Below are 24,384 nucleotides of genomic sequence, written 5' to 3'. Positions count from 1 at the left end.
TACAGAAATTATTCGAATAGCCTCAAGTTTGTTTGTTCCCAATTGGTTGCCTTTATAGATAAAACAGTAAGGAAAATTTGCTATTTCAAGACGGTACAAATTATAAAAAATAAGTTACGACAAAATCAAGCAAAGCCTAAGCAATAAACTTTATGTTAATGATATGGGCTGAGTTTTCAACACGATTGATTCGCTAATTACAGAGATTATTTATCTCTTTGGAATTGCTCGGAGAATTATCCGCTTTAATAGATATAAAGTTGAATAATGCATGGAAATCAATTATACAAGCAAAAACATGCATACAGCCCTTCAATATTTGGGCCTTTATTGCGCGTTTTTGCCGAGTTCAGAAAACAGGACCAGTGAGTTTGATGCAACAATACATTAAAAACTAGTTAAGAATCTTCCAATATGGCACATAAACCACGTTTATTAGTGTACATCGTATTATCAAAGACCAAGATTTAAATAAAATTAAAAAATCTTAAATGCAGTCGTTAATCAAATCTCGTAATTTTTATTGACTACAGAAAGCAAAATTATACAATATTTGCTTAATCTAAAATTTGATTATGAATATTTAGATTTTTTAATTTGAAAACAAGAGTAGTAATAGTGAATAAAAGAAATTTTTACAAAAGTTACTATTGTAGCCTTAACATACCGTCCACAATTATATTAAATGTACTTCATGCTATATTGATTTAAAATTAACATAATAGTGTTTAATTTAAATAGCAAAAATAACTTTTAAATAAACTACTCATCATCAAAAAGCGAAAAATTCAAATTTCTTTGATTTTGACGAACATTAGCATAGTTTAAATTGAGAACTAATTTTTAGTGGGCTATTCTACGCCAATTTTAATCAATATTTATTAACAATTATTTATTTGTTAATTTAAAAAAAGTTGAGAAATGGTTGAAAGATTGATAATTTATAACCATTCCTGCTGAATCCTTAATATATCGCCACCATATTTTTTCAAACGCATGCAATAAAATACTTATACTAAATGTAAATCAATATAATAACGTTTATTAATATTCAATTTATGATAATGGATGGTGGTGGTTAAGTAGTGCTTAGTGACCGTTAGTTAATCATTATTTGGAGATCGTGAGATGCGGTCTGGTGTGACGGTGGTTTTAGAGTTTCACATCCTACATGTATTTGTATAATTTAAACAATGTTTGTAAGTTCCAGGCTCTGAAGATGATCTCAATAAAGATCGAAACGTTGTTAGGGTAAAGAAAATGTTTTTTTAGAACATATGTCACACCAGACCGCACCTCACGATCTCCAAATAATCATAATGGATTATTTTTCTTTTAATTTTTGATAAATCGTTCCTTTTTTAAACTACTAATTGATTATTTAATTCAAATTTTTGTACAATCAAGTGGGAGTAGCAAATGGAAAAATAATTGTCTTTACAGAAATTTCATATTGTGGGATTTATATGAAGAAAGAAGTGGTTTAACATCGTAGAAAAATAATAATTTATAACAATATTTAAACCCAATCATGCTAATTACTAACATAGTGCTCACTAAATTGATCAAATGTATGAAAAAGAGTGTAATAAAATAGTAAATATATTATACTTATATTAGATGTAAATTAGAATAATATTTTTTGTTAATATTCACTTTATGATAAGGGATTTTCTTTTAATTGTTGACAAATCGCACATTTTTTAAACTAAAAACCGATTATGAATGCTTTTTTAAATCTGAAGATAGAGTAGCAATAGTGAATAGAATTTTTTAGAAAAGTAGCTATTCTGGTATTAACATACCGTCCACCAATTATAATAAATGCATCTCGCGCTATATTGATTAAAAATTAACACCATAATAGTCATTCAGATATCGTGAGATGCGGTCGGGTGTGATGTAGGTTTCAGAAAAACATTTTCTTTATCGTGCCAACGTTTCGATCTTTTATTGAGATCATCTTCAGGGCTCAAAGTGTTTGTCTTCTGTGTAATTGTGCCATCCTTGCGTGTCGTGTTGAGAGTGCCCCTGAAGTTGTTCTCAATAAAAGATCGAAACGTTGGCACGATAAAGAAAATGCTTTTCTGAAATCTACATCACACCCGACCGCATCTCACGATATCTAAATAACTATCGATTAACGGTCTCTAATCTCTACACATAACACCATAATGTTTATAAATAACATTTTTAAACATATCCAAAAGCGTATATAATTCTTTGACTCAAATTTCTTTGATCTGATATAATTTAAGTTGCGAACTAATTTAGAAGAGAGTAAATAAAAAATTCTGTCTATTAATTTGTACAAGAGCTGCACGAAAATGAAAATGTAGTCTTTTCGTCTAACTTTTGTAAAAAATAACAAATAAAAATAATATGTGGTGATTAGTGACCGTTAGTCGATGATTATTCGGAAATCGTGTAATGCTGTCTGGTGTGACGTAGGTTTCAGAAAAACATTTTCATTTAAGAAAATATGCGATTTGTAAAAAATGAAATGCAAAAATAAACCAACTTTATTTTTTAATCATAATCCGAGTATTGATATAAACAATTTTATGCCAATTTAAACTTAATATAAGATAACTTTCTTTAATCTTTTACCATTTTGTTTTACGCTTTTGCATAATATTTAATAAATTTGGTGGGCGGCAAGTTACAATCATAATTTTTATATCGTAATAATTACAACAAAACAGTTACCAATTAATCGTTAATAAAGCCGTTTTTCTTTTAAATAATACTGACATTAAGTCTTTCCCTTTTAGATGACTCGCTAATGCCGCTCCTTATTGATCAAAAATTAAAAAAATTGCTAGACATTCTAGTCCATTAGTTTTTAGGTAATCATCTCGTCAAATTTGTTGTACACAAAGCCGGCGGGAATTTCATCAACTTTTTCCCACCTTTTCCTCCCGTCATCATCTTTTATCGAACATTCGATGATCGACTACTTTTCTCATCTGTCATCTCGATCACTTCTTATCATCGTTTACATGCCAGCGCGTTAAAAACCCGTATTCTTTTTTTCTCACGCGACAATCAATTCTTATCCTAAAATATCCATCATATGATTTGTATAAATATGGTTTTAATTTGGAGAGCCATGGTATTTAACAATTTATTAGTTAATGTCTTCTTCAATGATGTACACAAAGTATACGTTGGTAGATTTTTATTGTTAAATATCCCATTAAAACAAAAGCGAACTTTTAGTGTTATTTTATATTTTTATGTTTCTGTCACAACGCTAATGGATTAAGGTGAGGGAGGAAATAAAAAAATCGTATATTTTGTTCACGTTTTCCTAATAGTACTCTCATCAAAGAGAATTTTTATAAATCACATTGTTTGTATCATCTGTGGTCCTGCAAAAAGTCTAAACTTTTTTTCAGTAAATTAAAATAATAACAGCTCCACTCAACTTTTATGTTGGTTTAATAGTCAAAGATGTTCTCTACTACAGATACAAATTGCAATTTACTGAAAACTGACTTTCCTTACGGGCTGGAAAAAATCAATATCTTACAACAATAAACTTTATCCCAAAACAACAGATTATTTATTATACGTTTTCTCTGAATAGTTTCGAATTTTAGCTAATTTCTCGAATTCTTCTTTGTCATTATCTCGTATGGCTAAAAAATATGTAAGCTTGCTATTTTTCATAGAATTAGCATTTTTCATGATATTATTTCTTTAGAAGCGAGGGGAAACTTTTTACCGATATAAATGACTTCAAGACGATGATCTCGTTAGAGCTAATTATGACAAAAGACTTTCATTACGTGCTTATCTTGTTTTGGCAAACTTTCTTTTCTGCTTCTTTCTATACTGGCTATTAATGTTTGCCAGAAAATCCAGATAAAAAAAATTAAATTGGCAGCTAACTCTTTTGGTAAAATATTGTAGTAAAAGTTAACGAAAAGATTTAAAGAAAACAAATAATCTGTATCATTGCAGTTCTATTACGGATTTTTATTTCTTTCTCTGTCAAAGAACGTAATACAAGTCATCGATTTTTAAATGTCCCCTTTTTCCCATCAGCTACAGCATTAGTTGTACAAAGTCCTAGAATGTAACGTTTTCATGAATTTTTATTAAACATTAAAGAGAGACACCTGTTACATTTTTAACAACACACACACACACACACACACACACACACACACACACACACACACACACACACACACACACACACACACACACACACACACACACACACACGACTACTGCAAAATAATTCCATTTCAAAAGTCAGATATTTATATTTTTTAATCATAACTATGAAAAAACAAAACAATTTATCAATATTTCGTTTCTATCCACGAGTTTTTGTAGAATTTGACATTTCAGTTAGCAATCCTTTCTACTTAATAAGAATTTGCTTTAAAACATAGACCTAGAATGTACATTTATTTTTATCGTTGGAAATAGTTATGTAAATACATAAACATAAATTAGTACTTATGTAAGGATTTGCTTTTCAATTGTTATTACAAAATCAGGGTTAAGGTTTGAAAAAAAACATTCAGGCCCTATTTCTACTCATTTACATGGTTCATAAATACAAACATCTAATTACAATGTTATAGCTCAAACTTTAATCGTAAAAGAAAACCATGAGGTTATCGTTAGTGTGATAGATAGATGTATTAGTCGGGGAGTGTTCTGCGCGCCCTTTAGGAGCTATTATACGCCTGTTAGTGTGGTAAGAGAGAAAGAGAGATAGAGATATATAGATAGAAAGATAGATATAAATAGGATGATAGAGAGAGAGAGCCAATGAATGAGTCAATGAAAAAGTGGGCGTGAAAGGTAGGGAGAGAGATTACAGTGCCATGTTTTGTTCTATTTGTTATCTACTTATGATTAAGAAGAGTGAGATAGCTAGGGATAGGGATAATAAAAGAAGAGGTCACAAGACCTTCTTCACCTCGACCTGAGCAGATCTATTTTGCTTCTCTATTCTTATAACTTACCAGTTTCAGGTTGTTAATCAACTTCCTGAGCGTCTCCGTATAAAATTACGTCCATCTGAAGATCAACTCTTACCTCATTTGTAAAGAGAATTCGTCCCCAATCGTCCAATTCACAAGTTCCCATGGCAATTTTCTAGGTTGCGGTAAGAAGTCCACGAACCGGGTTCCGGGCCCTTATTATTTATTATGAGATTATTTTCACTGAGCCTTCTTACTGTTCTGTAGGAAATCGAAACATTTCGGATTTGTTTTCTCAGATTTCTTATCTCATTTCCCGTAATGGTGCGGTTTCGTAGAGATGGATGAATCTATTCTCTGTCTTGTCTGTAGTCCTAGGTCGATCCTGACCCGGTTCTAGTGTGAAGCCCCGAAGAACTCTTCCTATCGTCAAGTGATTTACACCGTCCTGGCGACTTCGCTTGGCTCTATCCTTCCTCCAATGATGCAATGATCCTGACACTGTCACACTCACTAAATTGCCTGACTGGATCCATTGAAAAAGGTGGAAGAATGAGAATAATATCAAATGAAATTAACGAAGGAAGAAGATGGAACTGAGAGCAATCTTTAAGCGTCGCAGAATTGAAGGACATAATGTTACTTTTTTTCAAATAGGATTAATCAGTAGAAAAGGAACGAAGAAAGGAAGCAAAACTGTTTATTTCAACTATGATAGCTCCTAATTACCTGTAACTAATGTGGAAGGATAATGGATTTTATTTTAAACTAAACAAAATGAGTGGTGCGTTAAATTTTTAAGAGGTGTTTAAGAGTTGAAATTGAAAAAAAATTGATTGCTTGCTTTAACATAAGCAAAGAAAGAAGAGATTTAATTTAATATTTACTTGTTGAGTTAAAAAAATTTTAAAATTTTAAATAATTTACAATATATTATAAAAAAAGGTGCTGATCTGTTTGTATCCAAGAAAATAATTTTTAATTTTGTTGGATAAGGGTTTCGACCAGGTGAGATTTACATAAGAATATATTGTAAAAATTTCTAAATGATTGAAAAAGTAGAGCATGTGTAAGATTTTATTTATGCAGGCTTGGTATAAAAAACTCTTTTCCTTCTACAAAAATTCTATTTAACGAAATAGTGATACTTTAAAGTTAAATAATAAAAAGAAAGTTAATCAGATTCAAATTGTAGCAATTAAAAAGAACTTCAATATATTGCCAGTCGATTGAAGACTTTATAGAATAGTCGCATTGAAAAACTTTTTAATCACAAATTAAGTTTTGATTTTTGATTAGATTTTGAGACAATTAAGAATATCGAAGCCGAGCTTTAATCGGCTTCCGCCGTTCCGCCCTTCTATAACGGTGCACTGTGATCAGAAGCAATCTAGATTATCCTTTCAAGGGCTTTCGGAAATTAGCCACTTTCAAGAAAGCTTTAGATCCTAGAGCCGCTTAACACATTGGTTTCAGCCGTGGCTGGCCGCGAGCGGGCCAAAATTTTCGACCTGAAACTTCCCTTTTGTAACCCTTATAAGAAAGTACTTACAATTCTTTGAGGGTGTCTTTGTACGGTGTGAGTGATTCGTTCGTAATCACTTTTATACCAGATTCTCTGATCGTCCTGAAAAAGAAGAAATTCGATGAGATATTCTACTCAAATATATTTATTCAATATTAATCAACTGCTCCGAATATGTATGATATATGTTTAATAAACAAAACACCAAGTAACAACCAAAAAGCGATTTCAGCAATGAATCGACTTTGATAGGATTCCTCTAAAAAATGGGCGTCTTTTTAATAAAAAACAATCATAAACCTTAATTGTGTACAAAATTAAAATGTAGTTTTGTGAAACTCAGCCAAATGTATCCACGTATCTTGGGGGCATACAGTTTTTTATTGCGTCTTGGAAAATTGGTTTTGGACGCGTTAGATCCATACATAAAAGGGAACACAAGATGTTTAATTTTACGAAAATAATTAAAAATTAACATTTGCCTTTCGTGCCCATTATGCAGCGGAGTGTAAATGGGATTTATTTTGGTTCTGAGACGTTAAACTTGATTTTACTTTTTTAGTTTGCTCCGTTTGTCAATTGTTGACTTTAGCTTAGAAGTTTGTGCAGAAAAGGGTTATTTCTCAATATGCCGGTGCCATCTCCGTCAGTAAGTCCATTCATCTGCAAGAACTGTGTATTGTACCAGAACTATCATTTTTTTACAATTTATTGAACCCTATGGCAAACCTCCAAGAATGTTTTATCTTACATTACACGTCCGGTTTAAATGATAGTTTATTTTAAAAGCAAGAAAGGACTTAACATTTTGACCATTTATGTCGCAGTGGAGGGAAGGTTAAAGTTATACTGGTAGGTCTAGTAGTGAGGAACCCTTATCATTATGATACAGAGCACTTTCCTCCGTGCCTCTCGCGCATCTTTCTGTCTATGCTTTGCCCATCTTGTTTAGGTGGTAGTTAAAAGGGCAGTGGTCGGTACAAAGGGGTGAAATTTGGAGAGAGAGAGATAAGAAAATTAAATTGATTGATAACGTGTGAAAGAGAAACAGATTCATACGGTAAAGAATAAAGAGAAAGGGTGAGAGAGAGCGAGAGAAAATGAGAGAGAATGAGAGAGAGTGAGAGAGAAGAAAAAAGAAGACAGAAAATAACAAATAACATATAGAGAAATCGGGAGAAATTGTAAGAGAAAGCAAGGTAGAGTAGTTAGAGAGAGAGAGAGAGAGAAAGATAAAGAGAGAGAGAGAGAGAAAGAGAGAGAGAGAGAAGGAAGGGAAATTGATGGAATTTCTTTGTCTTCCTTTTTGATAGATTTGTAAATTTCTAATCTTGTTTTATCTTGCCTCTACCTCGTGCTTTTGTCCAGTGCTTGAATCTTCTCAAACCATTTTTCTAGCTCCAATTTTAGCAAAATCTCCGATACGCCTAGTTGTGGTTCCCTTCTCACGGGTGACAGGGTTGCCCCTTTTTTGGCTAGTTGGTCAGCCCGGTTTACTTTTTTACCTTCATATCTTTAAGACGGCCTTTCACAAAGGTGACATTTCCTGGGGCCATTAGACGATTAAGCATTCCCAGAGCTTAGTTTGTATATAAAGCATAAACATTTAGTACAGCTTGACACTTTATTTTGTTTTTAATTTGAACGAATCGCGTACCAAGTTCAACGTCGGACAAAATAAAGAGGTCACGTTCGAACTAATGCCATTACGGCCTTCATAAGACATAATTCCCAATTTGATTAATCCTTTTTTCATGTTCTCCATTTTTCAGAGGACGACGTGAAAGAATCGACGCTCCATAAATTATTGATTATTTCTGCGGACTCGACGGTGTTGAGTTGAAAGATATGGAAATTCTGCCTATAAAGCGTAGGCCCTCATTATGCCCGAAGGCAAGAGATTGTGATCAATACGAAGGCAGATGTTTCAAAACCTGAACTCGTGTATGACAAATTTTTCCCCAAAGACCGGAATGAAAGTACTTCGAGTTCAATATTGGCCTGACAAAGAGAACAACAGTTCAGAAAAGCATATAACGTAATTTCCTACGATTTTGTTTTACCTTTTTTTGAAACTTGTTTAATAATTTATGATTAATGTCCTCTTCATATTCAGGCACTTTAACCGGATAAGCCCGGGTGATTATATTCAAAGACACGACGTGGATCAACTTTTCTCCATTTATTAAGGCGGGAGTGAGTTCAACATTGAGTTGCAGCGTAGAAGGGGGAGAAAGAAAAAAGAAACCACTCGGTTAAACGGCCAAAACAACGAAGAAAGACGAGAGTAATTGGGGAGAGAGTGAAAAATCCACAAATATTGGACAGCTGTCGGGTAAGCTACTCATCCGGTGGAGAGATAAAAAGAAATCCATTGTATATCCTATTTCCCCTCCAAAAGGAACAAAAACAAAAGGAAAAGGGGAAGTTCTTTTTATCTACGTGACGAAATTCGTTTTGTGAGATTTATTGGAAAATAATAATAAAATGACAATGACACATATGACTCTAAGCATAACATAATAAGATGTTTATTTATGTAAAAAGCCCAACCAAGAAATATAAATTCTAGTTAAAAATTTGTATAAATATTTATCGCAATACACATACATTATATACATTTTAACGTGTATTTATTTTTGTGTCTATTTGTGCAACGATTTTTAATTTTATTTTAGAAAATGATATTTGATTATGATTACTCAATATACAAGATGGACAGGGCAAAAATGAGCCATATTTTTCTTTAATTATTAAAAATAGATGTATTCCTGGAAATTGTTTTATACTAACTTACAGAAAAAATGATTAGCAACAAGACATTGCCCTATTAGTTAGGCAAACTAGGTTTTTTTAAAGCATTTTGTTATCAAGCAAGTGATAGTGTTTTGAAAAAGTACTATTTCGTCTTAGAATTTCTTGATTGTTAAAAAAAATATCTAAAAAGTTGTTTAATTTGATCTTTACATATCATTTTAGTCTGCCTATCCTCGCTGTGTTGTTCTTTCAGACGGGAGTCCAAAGGTAAGTTAATCCCATTTTGAATCAAACTGGCCAGGGTTTTTAAATATGGTTAGGTTGACACAAGCATTAATCAGAAAAACAAATTAAGCCGCTTCCTCTTTAAAATAAAATGAAGCCTATTAAATTACCGTCATATGGCCTGCTAGCCAGTAGAGGCGCGTTTGGGCATTTCGCCATTTGCAGGGTTGGGTCTGTGTGATTTCTATGAAACTCTTTTCTAAGGTCGTCCTGGGTGGGTGCTTTACCAACGTTGTTTTTCATTGTTCGTATTTTTGGTGGATTAAGTCTGGATTTTATCGTTCCTGATCTTATTGGCCGTCAGTTTTCAATTTATAATAGGTAATATTTTGAATGGACTGAGTAATGTATGTGCACTGTTGTTAATTTTTGTGTAGCTGTATTTTTTTTTTTACCGTTAAACGTGTTTTTTATATATATATATATATATATTTCCAAATTTTTAAGTATTTTAATTTTTCGTCCTTTTATTACGCTATTTAGTAGTTCTATTCTTGTCTATATTAGTGAGGGTTCATGATGATTTTCCGTCATTATCCCTAAAAGAAGTATAAGGTTCTTTCAATCTGTCTTTTATTTTTCTTCCGATTATTTGATGTATTTGTTTCCATATTCTCATGTTATGGCGTTTACAGGTTTTTTTTAAAACAGATACATAAAGTGACCGATGGTGACCCCTATTACATTTTTGCATTACATTTTAGATTCCAATACCGTCGTTAATTGTTTTTCGACGTCAATTTTTTTTTTCAAATGTGAATCCCAATTACATTCTTTCTGAAACTGTTTTTTTTTCTGAGAAGAAATAGTACCACATCGTTTGAACACCTACAAAATTGAGTGCTCTAGTGATTTTTAAAATATTAATAATTTAAGGAAATTTCCGGGAAATGTTTATTAAACGCAAGTTTCCATCTTCTTTTTTCCCCGTATGAGGTCGGTAGGTAAAAATAATAATAATAAAACACTTTAAAAAAAAAACATTTTTCATAATAAAAATAAGTGAAATTGTTTACTCGAATGGAAATATGTATTCGGCAGCAGGGTCTATATTTGAACAATTAATTTTATAAAAGGCTCGCTAGACAAAAAATGATCGTGTTAATTGTTTAAATAATCATTAGGTAGGTTTTTGTACCCAGATAATTGCTTACATCCAACCAAGCAATTTCACTCATATTTCTTATTTCTATTTACAAATGTGTTTTTCAAGTCTGTTTACATTGGATACACGGTTTTTACCTAATGTTATCACTACTATCAATATATTTTGACTGTTCTATTTTAATGCTGCGTCCCTGATTGAACTACGTAATAAATCAATTTAACCCTGTAAATCTGCAGTAGAAAAAATATTTAAAAAAATAAAAGTACATAATATAAAATTGTATTTTTAAAACTATTTTAATCACGAAAAATCGACTAGGGGGAGAAATATTGAAATAATTTTAACCAAGAAGACTAGGGCACGTTATGTAAATACTGAATATACAAGCTGATAAATTTGAAATAACCCAATCTTGAATAAAGCGCAAATAAAACGGAAAAGGGAAAACAACACCGAATCATGATGTCATTAATTAATTTTTCACTGATTGATTGATTAATGTAAGCTCTGCACATATATTACGTACACAGAATTAAACTTTTGACAGAATTTCGGGGTTTTTTAGGAGGACAGACTTCGGTCTTAACCATCTCGCCGTCCAAGTTAGGTCCAGGCTATCGACAATAAACTCACTGAGACCTACACATTCATACTCACTTAAATATAGTATTTTTATTGACATACCATTCATTTGAGCAAGGTGGTATAGTATTCGTTATTTCTCCTTCACCCTTAAAATAAATTAAAAATTTAATTTAATTGAGGGTGGGTACTTAATATTCCGTCTCTCACACTACACATTTTAGGAAATGAAGAAGCAGATAGCCTAATTGAAAAAATCTTGGAAATACAACATAGGCCAAATTTAATTTCTGGCATAAATCACAAAAAAAACTGAATGTTAGGTACTCACACCAAATACTAGGAACGTACAAATACGAAGCAGAAAGGTCTAAAAAATCATAACAGGTAGTATGTTGATGATCTAAGACGTAACCATTACATTTTTGAAGCAATGCAGGGCTAGTGCAGCTGCAAACTTGTATCACACAATACATTGTTATTAAAGTACTTAAAATCAACATTGTTTAGGATGCAATGAAATCAGCCAATAATTAATTATCAGATTAAAAGATAGTAAAATGTGAGTTATACTAACTGCCATAGTATTTTTACCCCCTATTGTATCTGACGTTATCGTTACTATGTACTACTTAGAAAAATGTAATTGGTAATTATTGGTACATGACTGTGGTGGCCGAGTAGTCCGACACGAATTTGCCACGCCAGTGGTCCTGCGTTTCAATCTTGGCAGAGTCATTACATTTTTATTTGTGAATAAAACTGGGTACGTGTTGTAAAGGGGTTTGATGTACTCGACGGCAACGGAAACGGACCCAATAACAGGAATTATTTTTTTTAACAAGTACAGAAACGACTATAAAACTAGTAAATCTTACATGGCTCAGATACTTACAATCGTTCGATATTTTTTGTCAGGTTTTTGGGTACTTCGACCAGAGACTCCCCAACACACTGGCATTCTGAAACGGTAGCCGTTGTTTTGCCCCAGCATTTGCAAGAACCGTTCATATCCGTGAAAAGAACCTCTTCTTCGTTTACGATGGGCACGAGGATTGTAGTGACGTTCATATGCTCCATCGTCAAGCCGATGCTGTAAAAAAAGTTTTAATATAACTATAAGATTTTTGAAACTATTAACTGGTAATAAAGATTTCTGTCATTTTGTCGGAGTTTTTTTCTCTGAATTAAATTATGGAAGAAGATTGAACAAGAATGTTGGGGGGGGGGGGAAAGCGCGAGATATCGGGTGAGAGAGGAGCCAATCTACAGGCATTCCCTCAAAATCACAAGCTATTCATTTTCCTTTGAAATTTTGATCCATTAAACAAGTGTCAAATGAAAGAAGAAATACGAACCGCTTAAACAACTTTTTTTATTTGATTAGAGTTGATTATTGCAAACATTGTTCAAAGCCCCTTGTCTTTGTCACACAAAAATTCCGAGGATTTGAGTTCAAGGTCCCAAAGGAACTGTGTCTGTATTACCAATCCAAAATGAATTATAAATATTCCGTTCAAGTACCCCTTCGGTAACCGAGTTGTTAGACTCTCCGGTCATGGACCTGCGGGCTTGGGGGTCCGATTCCCAATTTTGTCCCTGGAATTTTCTGAACGGGCAAAAAAAAGTATCATGTAGGTGATTTATTGAACTATTCCCACCAATTGATTTTTCATTTCTGGCTATGTCTTTTGGGGCTCAAACGAGTAAGGTTTGACCTCCAAAAAGGTCTGATGACGGGGAGGGTTAGCAGCCGAGCGCCGAAATGCGTAGCTAGAAATAAAAAATCAATTGGCAGGAGTAGTTCCTCCTGAATAAATCACCTACGTTTCTATATTCAAGAGTCCAACCGAGTGAATTGACCAACATATAGTACATAATCGAATATTTTATAAGCTGAATAGTGAGAAGCCATAGTAATACAATTCAAAAGAAGAACCTGTACCTGCAAAGATGTACAAGCACTACTAAAAAAACATCAGCAAATTTATGGTAAATAACGTTCAAAATATAACTTTTGAACGTTGATAATCTGGAAACATTTTTACTTGATTGAAAGAGAACTGGAAACGGAGAAAGATAGGAAATCACTTAAAAGAATTTCCAAACACTACATCCACTTTATGCCCAAATAATTTAGTGCAAATCGTTAATTTCGAGTTTTATTCTTGTTTTTTATTAATGTTTGTAATATCTTTTAATATATATAACTAATTTATTAGAACGTTTATAAATTAAAAAGTTCAAAGTTGCTGTCTTCCCTAACGGCGTGCATGACCAACACTTCTGCAACACTTGCAAGTCGTGCGGGTTTAGTGTATCTAAGACGCCCGTCCCAATCGCAAATAAATCTTCTCAGAGGCAAAAAATAATTTTAAAAATAGTTCGAAGCAAAAGATTCTTCTTTTTACCTCTAGTTTATAAAAAAAATATGTTGTGTAATAATTGTATACCATAAAAATGATAAAATAAGCCGACAAAAAGCGTAGTTTTATTTTTCATATACAATGTAGACATTAAATGCAGTAGAATTGCGGAAAAACGAGTTTTCGAACACACCCCATTGAGAAGATGCAAGAATTTTTTTATTCGTATAATTAATTTACTCAATCATTTTTGTTTTTTGAAAGCGTACGTAATTAACAATAGTTATTACAACTTATATTTACATGTTATAATTTTATTTTTGCTCGGCATATGAATTTCAAATTTTTGTTATATATATCTTTGTTGCTACAGGAAAGTTTTATACGATATATAACTTTTCCCCCTCTTGATACCATAATACTCCTTTTCTTTCTTCTCTATGTTTTCTACATCTCATTATAATATGTTGATCATCCGCGGTATCGTAGGCTTGATGTGTGAAGTGACTCCCTTTTCCCTATTTTGCTGAGATATTTGGACACATAGTCCGTGATTAGTTAAGAGTCTGTTGATAGTCGTGGATACATGGAGGATTATTATTGGCTCAATCCTATCTTACCTTATGGTTGCCTGGAAAAGTGCCCCTGAAGCCTCGAACGACTCATAATAGTGAACTATGCCAGTGAGATATAACACCTCACTTATTTTCAATAGATTTAAAGTAATGCGTAAAGTTAGTTGTAATTAAATTTCGACAGTATTTTCAGAAACATTTTTATTCTACTGGAGTAAAATTTTTGCGAACTAGGAGAGTAAATGGACATAAATTTTATCTAAAATTGTTTAAAAAGAATTTGACTAATTTGTTATAAATGAGGTAAAAAATCGTCATTGTTTTCACATTGCTAAAGTTTTTGTTAGTTTATTTTTTGTTTTTCTTTATTTTATGAAACTACACTTTAATTTTCCTAAACGTCGTGTATTGTGTATATTTTTTTAAACAATCCAGTCCTCTAATACAAAAATCAAAATATGTTTTTTATGGCAGGTGGTGAGCAAATGTTTTATTAATTTTTAAGTTTTTTATTATTTGATCGCAATATACAAATAAAATTCAATTCAGTTATTTACATGGTGTCAAATATTTTCGATGACCTAGAATAGCGAGATTTTCTTAAATTCTCGTCGATTTCATTCGAAAGAAAATCCATTATATGTTAGTACAATGTTAGTACAGCTATTTCATCGGCAAAAGGAGCAAGAAGGTTTATTGGTTTAGAAGGAACATCTAGAGTATAAAGGATGTAGAGGATTGGTCCGAGAACACTACCTTGCGGTACTTCCGCGGACAGATAGCGGTTTCGGAGAAATCTGTTACTTATCGGACCCGAAAGAATCGCTCTGTTCACATAAGACATTAATTACTGGTCAAAGTCATCTGATAAATATCTACACAAGATTGGTATATTTAATAAAGACCCCATTTGTACATTATGCAAGCAGGAGGAAGATACAGCCACAAATATCAAATGTGATGCAACCTCTCAATGGAGATTTATCCTGGGATACAAAGAAAACCCGGTGAAAGGAAGTGTAGTAACGACAGTCAATGACTTATTAATTCTTAGGAAAAGGGTAGAACCGATTGTACTGGANCGAGGTCACGATAGCTCAAGTGGTAGAGCAGTGGCGTATCTAGCCGAAGATCGTGGGTTCGAATCCCGCTCGTGCCATTGGCTTTTTTATCTCAACTAAAAACTTAATTAATTGTAATTTCAATTAATTATCAACTATTCCCTAAAAATTAAGTGATTAATTTGTTAAAGTGCAAATGAGAGTGATTAATTGAATCAAAAGCCTTTTGAATTTCTAAAAATTAACCGAGGAGATTTTACATTGATTTAGCAATAAGTTTTGAGACTATAAATAGCTCTATGCCAGCAATAAACATATAACCAGGGATATTGAATTGATAAATGTTTTGTTACTAATTTACTACTAAAATTTTAGTAGTAAATTAGTAATAAGAAGATGGACTATGTTTCCATGATTTCCAAATCATTTTGTAGAATGTTTCATATTTTTTCAGATAATTCTACTATTGGAGAAAAGAAAAATAATGCCATGTAATCATTTAAAATAGTATTAGAGGTTTTGTTGAAACAAGTTTATATTCGGTTGCATAATCATTGAAATAATAAAAAAACGTCCTTTTACAATAGATGAAATCAAGCACCTAACGCACTCATCTTGTATTCTAAGCCTTACTTCTTCAGTCTTTCAAGCTATTGGTCACGTCACTCTCTCAAGTGACCTAAAATGGTTTCCATTAAAATCAAAATAATGTTAATGCCAAGATGTTGAGCAGCACATGCCAACAATAAGCAGTTGGTTTTTCACTTGATTTATATTTTGAAAAATAAGACAACACCCGATCGCATTCCTATAAATATAAAAAAGCAAGAACTTTTCAATATAGATGGAAACGTGTATGTACCACACTCATCCCGACCTTGTTCCTTCAGTCAACGTTTCATACATGCTAGATCTGCTCCCAAATCATGGCAAGGACATTTCAAATGAAATCCAATGAAGTTCTAGTACCATGGAAATTTCACAGCACAAAACTAGCAGTAAGCATGTGTGTTATCATGAACGAAAATAATCCAATGACATATTTTACACATAACATTATAATACAAGCCATTGCATAAAAACAAATGTGTTCCATTTAGGAGTTAATATTTTGAGCGAGGCAAAATGTGATGTAATCACATGGTTACATAAATTGATATTGAAAGGGGTGAAACATTGTTAAATCCGTCAGTAGAGATTAGGATAAAATTGGCGCATTCATATGCCCTCCACACAAAATAATTGATGGGATCAAATTGTTAACAATTCGATCGAAGCTCTTGAAAAATAAGTTGATTTCAAATGGCAAATTTTGTCATATTTCCGTTGTTTCATTACAGGGCTTAACGTAGTATCGGGCAAATTGCGGTGCAATAAAGTACTGGAGCACCTTCTGAATAATAATGAGCCTTTTGTTAGAATAATTCCGTCTAGAGTTCTCTAAGATAAAATATCGACCGGAATTTTTGTTTTATTACTAATAAAACCACATAAATCAAGTTAAAACTTCTTCTATGTACACATATTATATCAATTTTTGATATAGTTTTATCTACGAGTTAATCGTGAAGTCAATCATGGCGGGACGACCCTGAGACAACAGTGCAAGAAAGATGTCCTCGGAAAGCTATGAGCATAAGTTTCATTGCCGTCATAAACCAAACCCCTATTAGGATGTTCGCTCGTAAATCCGGCAATACGCCGTCTTTCCTCAAAATCACTTCCTACCCTTTTTTCTTTCCGGCTACAACTGTTATTCAATCGTCTCAGCGCAGTAGAGAACGTCTCGTAGTTGGAACAGTTGGAAATTTAACGGGACTTACTTTGTGAAAATCCGTTTCTCCGTGAATATATGATTGTTCGCGGCAGTTTGACCAGAATCGATCCGATCTGTTTATTCTCGCAGTGACAACGGATCAAGAGTGCTGATAAGCGGATCGGATTTGATAAATTCCGATCAAATTCCTGTCAATTAGCCTACAGATAGAAATAATACACCGGTTTGGCTATTTTTCAGGATTTTTTCTTTAAAGTACTTGTTTTATATAAGAATCGTTATCAAATTATAATAAAACCCTATTATAGAAAAAAGACCTTGCAAAATATCTTATTTCATGAAAAAAGTATTTTTTTAAATCAGAATGTGTTGTATTTAGTGGCCGTTAATTAATGACTATTTAGAGATCGTGAGATGCGGTCTGGTGTGATGTAGGTTTCATAAAAACATTTTCTTTATCGTGCCAACGTTTCGATCTTTATTGAGATCATCTTCAGGGCCTAGGATTTATAAACATTGTTTAAATTATACAAATATACAGGGTGAATTGCTACTCGTGCTACAAACTTCTCCAGTAGATTCTTCACCCTAAAATGAACAAAAAAGTTCATATTGTCCATGGTCCGATTCTCAACCATTTCAGAGTAATTTCGCTTTTTATCGATTTTGAAAGATATCACGTCCTGGCGTNAGAGACAGCCACAAATATCAAATGTGATGCAACCTCTCAATGGAGATTTAACCTGGGATACAAAGAAAACCCGGTGAAAGGAAGTGTAGTAACGACAGTCAATGACTTATTAATTCTTAGGAAAAGGGTAGAACCGATTGTACTGGACTAAGGAACTAGGAATGTATAATCAGCAAGTAGGCCGTAATGCTTAGGAAACAAAAAAAAAACATTTCCTAGTATCCAACATCATCATCAAAATGGGATTCAAAAAGTTTGATAAAATTAACTGTAATGGATTTTCGTTTCTTATTTGTATATATTAGAAAGCTGTTTATAAGAAAAGAAGTTTGAAAACAAGGATATAAAATGTAGAAAAGTTAACCTGTAAATTGGACAAGTTTTCAATAATTGTTAATTTCACTAATTTCGTGGTCCGCTTGACCAATTAATATATTATAATTAATTAAGGTTTTTAGGCACGAGCGGGATTCGAACCCACGACGTTCGGCTTGATACGCCGCTGCTCTACCACTTGAGCTATCGTGAAGATATACTTCAGTTTAATTATTAAATCCAGTACAGTTCGTGGTCCGATTGGCCAATTAACTTTTTTCAATTAATTAATTATTCTTTAATTAAGGTTTTGGTTGAGATAAAAAAGTCAGTGTCATGAGCGGGATTCGAACCCAGGACCTTCGGCTTGATACGCCGCTACTCTACCACTTGAGCTATCGTGACATCGATCCACTCGGACACCAACTTCCCATCTCAACCGCACCTTTTGAATTTTCCCCCCTTTTTGCCATTTTTCAAATTGATTACACGACATTTGAAAAATGGCAAAAAAGAGGAAAAATTCGAGAGGTGAGGTTGAGATGGGAAGTTGGTGTCCGAGTGGATCGAGGTCACGATAGCTCAAGTGGTAGAGTAGCGGAGTATCTAGCCGAAGGTCGTGGGTTCGAATCCCGCTCGTGCCATTGACTTTTTTATCTCATCTAAAAACCTTAATTAATTATAATAATTGTTAATCTTTAAAAGGTAAATGTTTACAAAAAATGAAGACATTTTGCAGCATTTTCTAGACATTAATCCTTTGCTTTATACGCGACAGTTCAATGATTTTCAAGAGAAAAATCATCAAAGATCATCAACGGCAAGACCATGTTGTAACGAAACATTTCTATACCATGTCGCAGGCAAAATTCTCAAAAATGATTCAATGTCTTGCTACTCCCTGCAATCCTTGGCGCTGCGCCTTGTAACCTTTTCAGTTTAGATATATTTTTAGATCAAACCGAATGGCACAAGTAAGTAAAATTAAGATGTTGTTAATATGGAAGTGATATCAAGCCTAAATTATCTAATGGGGTGGGGAAAATTTTGAATAACAATTGATTAAAATTATTTTTAATTGGAGGGAAAATTTGTAACTATGATTGAAATTTATTATTGTCCTAGTTTTTCATTTCTTTTAAATAAATGCGATTTCTTTTGCTAGCCTTATGAAGGGTGTATTCATTGACGTACTTGGGGCATACCTCGAATCTGCGTCAATGTGCATTCGCATGGAAAAATGAAAATATTCCAGATTAAAAAAGAACTTATATATAAGGAAAATCTGTCGCCCTTGAGATGTTCCCTCGGAACGGAGAGGAAAAAAGCAGGAACTGCTTCAGAGATGAATGGACGTCCGCACGACTTCTTCCGTAAATCATCGAAAACCGTTGACAGCCACAGCAGTTGATATTAATCGACCTAATCAAACGGCTTTGCAGAATCGGGAGTTGCACGTCCAATTTAAGATTTTTACAATTAATTTCCGACGAGGGAGCGATTGAAGGATATCGGTCATTTTTCAGACAGGAAAAAGTAAGCGTAAACAACGGCATTGTTTATTACGAGGTTAAGTAATAAGTCTTTCATGTTTTACAAAGAAGACGAATTAGAGCCTCGTCAAAGGGAATTTGCTCCTTGTACTTAGTGCCGTCTAATTGTAAAGTGAGACAGTCCTTTACTTTCAATAAGGTTAATTGCAATCAGCTCTTTCATTGTACAAATGAAACCTAATAATCCAGTTTAAAATTCTTAATATCTGTCGTACGTAATCTAACACACTTAACAAAACCGATTTATTTACGATATTATTTGGACAAATATACAACAAAATCTTGTCTAGTTTAATCTAGAGATTAAAGGTTTAAGCGGTAAATTGCCCAAGCTTAGTAATCACAAATTGTTCGTGATCATTTAGAAACAAAACTACATAATATAATAGGAAAAATAATTATGTCGCACAAAAACTGAAAAACTACAAATAATATTAAATATTTTCACTAATTTGAAAAGCTTGCTTTTGCGGATTTTGCGTATTCCATTAAAGTAACCCGTTTTTTGCAAATTAAGCATTTACTGGCTGCAAACTCTTTGAAAATATTTCGTATTTTAATAAATATTTAAGATTAAATAACGTATTTAAAATTATTGACCCAATTAATAATGTTATGAACAAAATTTTAAAAATTCATGATCCATTTTTAAATTATAAAAATAAAACTTTTTTTTTCAAATATATCAAAATATTAACAGCTTTACTATGAAATATAATAATTTGCCTGGATTGAAGTAGTTTGTGTTTGTGTGTGTGTGTGTGTGTGTGTGTGTGTGTGTGTGTGTGTGTGTGTGAAAGAGAGAGAGAGAGAGAGAGAGAGAGAGAGAGAGAGACAGACAGACAGACAGACAGACAGACAGACAGAGAGAGAAATATAAAAACAGGAAATTACAAAAATAGAGAATGTGCAATAATCAAGATTGAGATGGAAACATCAAAAACAAAAGATTTATCTATGTTTTGTCATGCCATAGATAAATTTTTAAGATCTTCCGGTGTACTGCAATTTGGCTATGGCCTAATGCTGAGGACGAGCCATTGAGCTCGACACGACTGATTTAAAAAAAGGATTTTTCTGTTTCTCCGCTAACCATCTGAATTATAAAATCGTGAAAAGATGCAGCAACAAGAATCAATTATTATCACTATTTCTTCTCACTAAAATAGAAAAGTTTATTTTTTGAATTTTTGGCTCATACTGCTGAAGAAACGTTTCCCATCCAAAATCAGCCTTCATTGGCTAAAGACCCTTTAACAACATTTGATATACTTGTTTTCAAAATTAATTATTCACTATATTATTTACTTAATGCATACAAAAATGACTTGCAGATCGATTCTTATTGTTCATGGAATAAAGCGATGAGAAAGAAAATAAAATAATTAAAGACCGAATAGGTAAATAAATTACAATTATACAGCAATTTATATTCAAAACCCGATCGTCTCAGGCCATTTTCAATAAAATGAAAAACCACAAGAGATTAATAAGCAAAGATTATTTAACAGCGAATTGGAAATTTGCATGTCCAATGATTTATCGTGTCTGTCAAGATGTCGAGGATTTTTATATATTTTTTGCTGGATAAAGTACTAATAAATTCAATATTCGTGTTTAATTACATAATAATGAAAATAGGCTGCAGTTTTTAAAGATTCACTAATATAATTGTGTAGAACGATATGAATTTCAACTATTTTAGTTAATTAAGGTTTTGGTTGAGATAAAAAGTCAATGTCACAAGCGTGATTCGAACCCACGACCTTCGGCTCAATACGCCGCTGTTCTACCACTTGAGCTATCGTGACCTCGATCCACTCGGACACTAACTTCCCATCTCAACCCCACCTATTGAATTTTCCCTCCTTTTTGCCATTTTTTTATCACAACCAAAACCTTAATTAATTGGAAAGAATTTATTTGGTCAATCGGGCCACGAAACCTAATAAAATTCTGTTTTAGTTTTTCGCGCAGTATAACCGTGGTCAAAAAGTCGTATTAAAGCAATGAAAAAAACTGGCTTGAAACAACTTAGAAAGTTTGTGAAACTTAAATCTTAAATTGAGGCACTTCCTTCCACTCGAGGGGTGGTCTAAGGTTGATGTGAAATTCAAACATTACAAAGTTTGATACTTATAAAATCATGTTTAACTACTAAATATCGTGTGTATGAATGATAGGACGAGAGAGAGGACAGAGAACGTTTGTAGAGGAGAAAGAGTAAAATAAAGCAAATAAGAAAGAAAAATACATAGATAGTTAGACAGATAGAGAGAGAGTGTCTGTATGTGTATGTATGAGAGGTTTATATAAAGATCATCGGGACCTTGATATATTGACAATTCGACTACAGACGTTGCGCAAACTCTAATTATATATGATAGTTGAATTACCAGACGATTCCGTGGAGATTGGACCGCGAACTACCATGGGAGCCGACGTTAGTCAGGGACGTCAACAATTAATAATTTGGGTCAATACTCCTGTTAGTGTTTTGTTAATTTCCTATAGTGCTCGTTATATTTACTGTGCTTCTAAAATTAAAAAAATTGCATAACTCGCTACATTATGACTAAATCGTTTTTTACAACTAAATTTGCGCAAACAATTAAGCAATAAACGGATACATTCTGGAATGAAAATCAACAGTGTGGGCGAAAAAGTTTATTTCAGCATATACTCGTCTATTAGGAAAAAAAAGTAGGAAAGTACAAACCTACATTTTCTGTAAAAAGCAAAACAGGAAAGGCGAGTGGGTGTCCACCGTGTAGGAAACTCTCGCTTCTGCTTTGGAATGTGGGATTGGACCCTTTTACATACAAAATAAATTAACGTCCCATCTAAACTCAACGCTTCCAGTCGATATTCTGCCCGGGAGAAACAGCCAGCTTGAGATAGAAAAAAAGAAAGAAAATATGACACAGTTAATATATATTTCAGAAAAGAAGAGAGACAAGAGAGAGGAGGGATGGAGGGAGAGGGAGAGCGAGACAGAGAGAGAGAGAGCGACAACAGAGGAGACAGTAATCACATCATTATTATTTTAGCAGATGTTGCGCAGATAGTCCGGCGCAACATTCCGGCAACACTGCCAAGTTTCACTGTCTTAACCTATTCATTCTTTATGTATACGTAAGCAAGTGGATAAAATGAGAGGGAGTGAGAGAGAAAGATAGAGCGCCGAACATGCCGGAGGACACCGGGTACCCTACATGTTTCACAAGTGGCTTCATCGGTAGGACAATCGCACATGCTATTTCGCACTTTTACAAACTGACTGTCACCTTGCCGTTTACAGTTAGGATTTGTGTTATAAGCGCTTCAGGTGTAAAGTAGTCCAATCGAAGGCGGTCAGTTATAGTCGGAAAAAAATATTTTGTTAACTTCTTCTTTAGGGACTTGGTCCAGTTCTCCTCCAACTTTACCATGCTAAGTATCCTCCTTTGCAAGTGCGTCATAGTAAAACGGTGATAGCCTATTCAATGTCTTTGGATGAATTTTCATTGCCACGGATACCAGTATGAGCCCTTATCCAAGAAAATAAGACGCATTATTGTGCCTGGAGTGAGATAAACTTCCTTATATTTTCGTCATAAGTCAGAGCCACGTAGATAACCAATTGCTCAGCCTGGTTGTTTGAGCAATGGCCATCAGCCTAATTTTTTTTCAGTTATTACTCAGCACTATTTCGATGCTATTTCTTTTTATACTGCGTCAAGTTACCAGGCCTTTCGACTGACGTAGTTCACATGTTGAACCCTCCGATCCAATAACACACATAGTATAGTTATTATGTTATTTTTAATAACACACAAGATTTAGTTTGTCTATCTGTTCCTATTTATTTTCACCCAATAACTACGCTTTTTTTATTTTGTTTTCTTTTGCCCATTCTTCAAACTTTGGAATAATCAAATTTTGAAAACTTTGGATCACCATGTTACCGTATATTGAAAGAAAGATAGATAGATAGATAGATGGATAGATAGATAGATAGATAGATAGATAGATAGATAGATAGATAGATAGATAGATAGATAGATAGATAGATAGATAGATGGATAGATAGATAGATAGATAGATAGATAGATAGATAGATAGATAGATAGAGATAGAGAGAGAGAGAGAGAGAGAGAGAGAGAGAGAGTGAGAGAGAGAGAGAGAAAGAGAGAGAGAAAGAGCGAGAGAGGGACAGGGAGAGGGAGAGAGAGAAGAAGAAGTACGTAGTAGTTAGATATTTTATTGTATAATAATTCATTATTATACATTCATTGTAAAAATATTAAAATGAGCTTCAAATAAACTGTAGAAAAATATAATATTTAACCAAGCGACATTGGCTTTCATTCAACGAGGGATGGAAAATAAGGCATTCTTTAAATTCGTCCGACGCTTTCCTACTCGTGTTACTTGCACACGGTTTACCTTATCCCGCAGGGTTAAGGACCCTTACTTCAATTTGCCGAGTTTTCGTCGCATTAGACAGCGCAATGATCCGTATCGGGGCTCAATCACTGTAATGGGGAACTAGAGAGGATGACGTGATGGGGAAATGGACTTGACAAAAAAAAAAAAAAAACAAGGTGTTCAAGTTAGGTGAGCCCAGGATTGAAATAATCAATTCTATCTACTCTTTTCTTCTATGAAAATATACCACTCGTCGTATTTAACGGAGCAATTATGTACACAAAAATTGAAAAGTAAAAATAAGCCGTTTTTGTAGAGAGATATACTGATAATCGTAAATAATGTATTAATAATTAAAAGGTTTTTTGAAATTAGAGAACTTTTGATAGCTCTGGTCAATGTCAACTCTGGCTTGACAATTTTTTCTTCC

General features: G+C 33.3%; 1 protein-coding gene across 1 annotated transcript in view; it reads right to left on the bottom strand.

Moving 5' to 3' along the window:
* Positions 1–24,384, bottom strand: part of LOC106666164 (lutropin-choriogonadotropic hormone receptor-like) — a 111,231-nt gene that overhangs the window by 35,142 nt on the left and 51,705 nt on the right. The window contains exons 2-3 of the mRNA XM_014393131.2: positions 12,102–12,299; positions 6,502–6,576 (exon numbers count right to left, since the gene is read on the bottom strand). Of these exons, the coding sequence (XP_014248617.1) occupies positions 6,502–6,576; positions 12,102–12,299 (273 nt within the window). The remainder of the gene's footprint in view (positions 1–6,501; positions 6,577–12,101; positions 12,300–24,384) is intronic.

This window comes from Cimex lectularius, unplaced genomic scaffold (genome assembly GCF_000648675.2).
Source record: "Cimex lectularius strain Harlan isolate CLEC.00 unplaced genomic scaffold, Clec_2.1 scaffold5, whole genome shotgun sequence".
Lineage (NCBI taxonomy): Eukaryota > Metazoa > Arthropoda > Insecta > Hemiptera > Cimicidae > Cimex > Cimex lectularius.
This window is presented reverse-complemented; position numbering and strand designations above follow the sequence as displayed.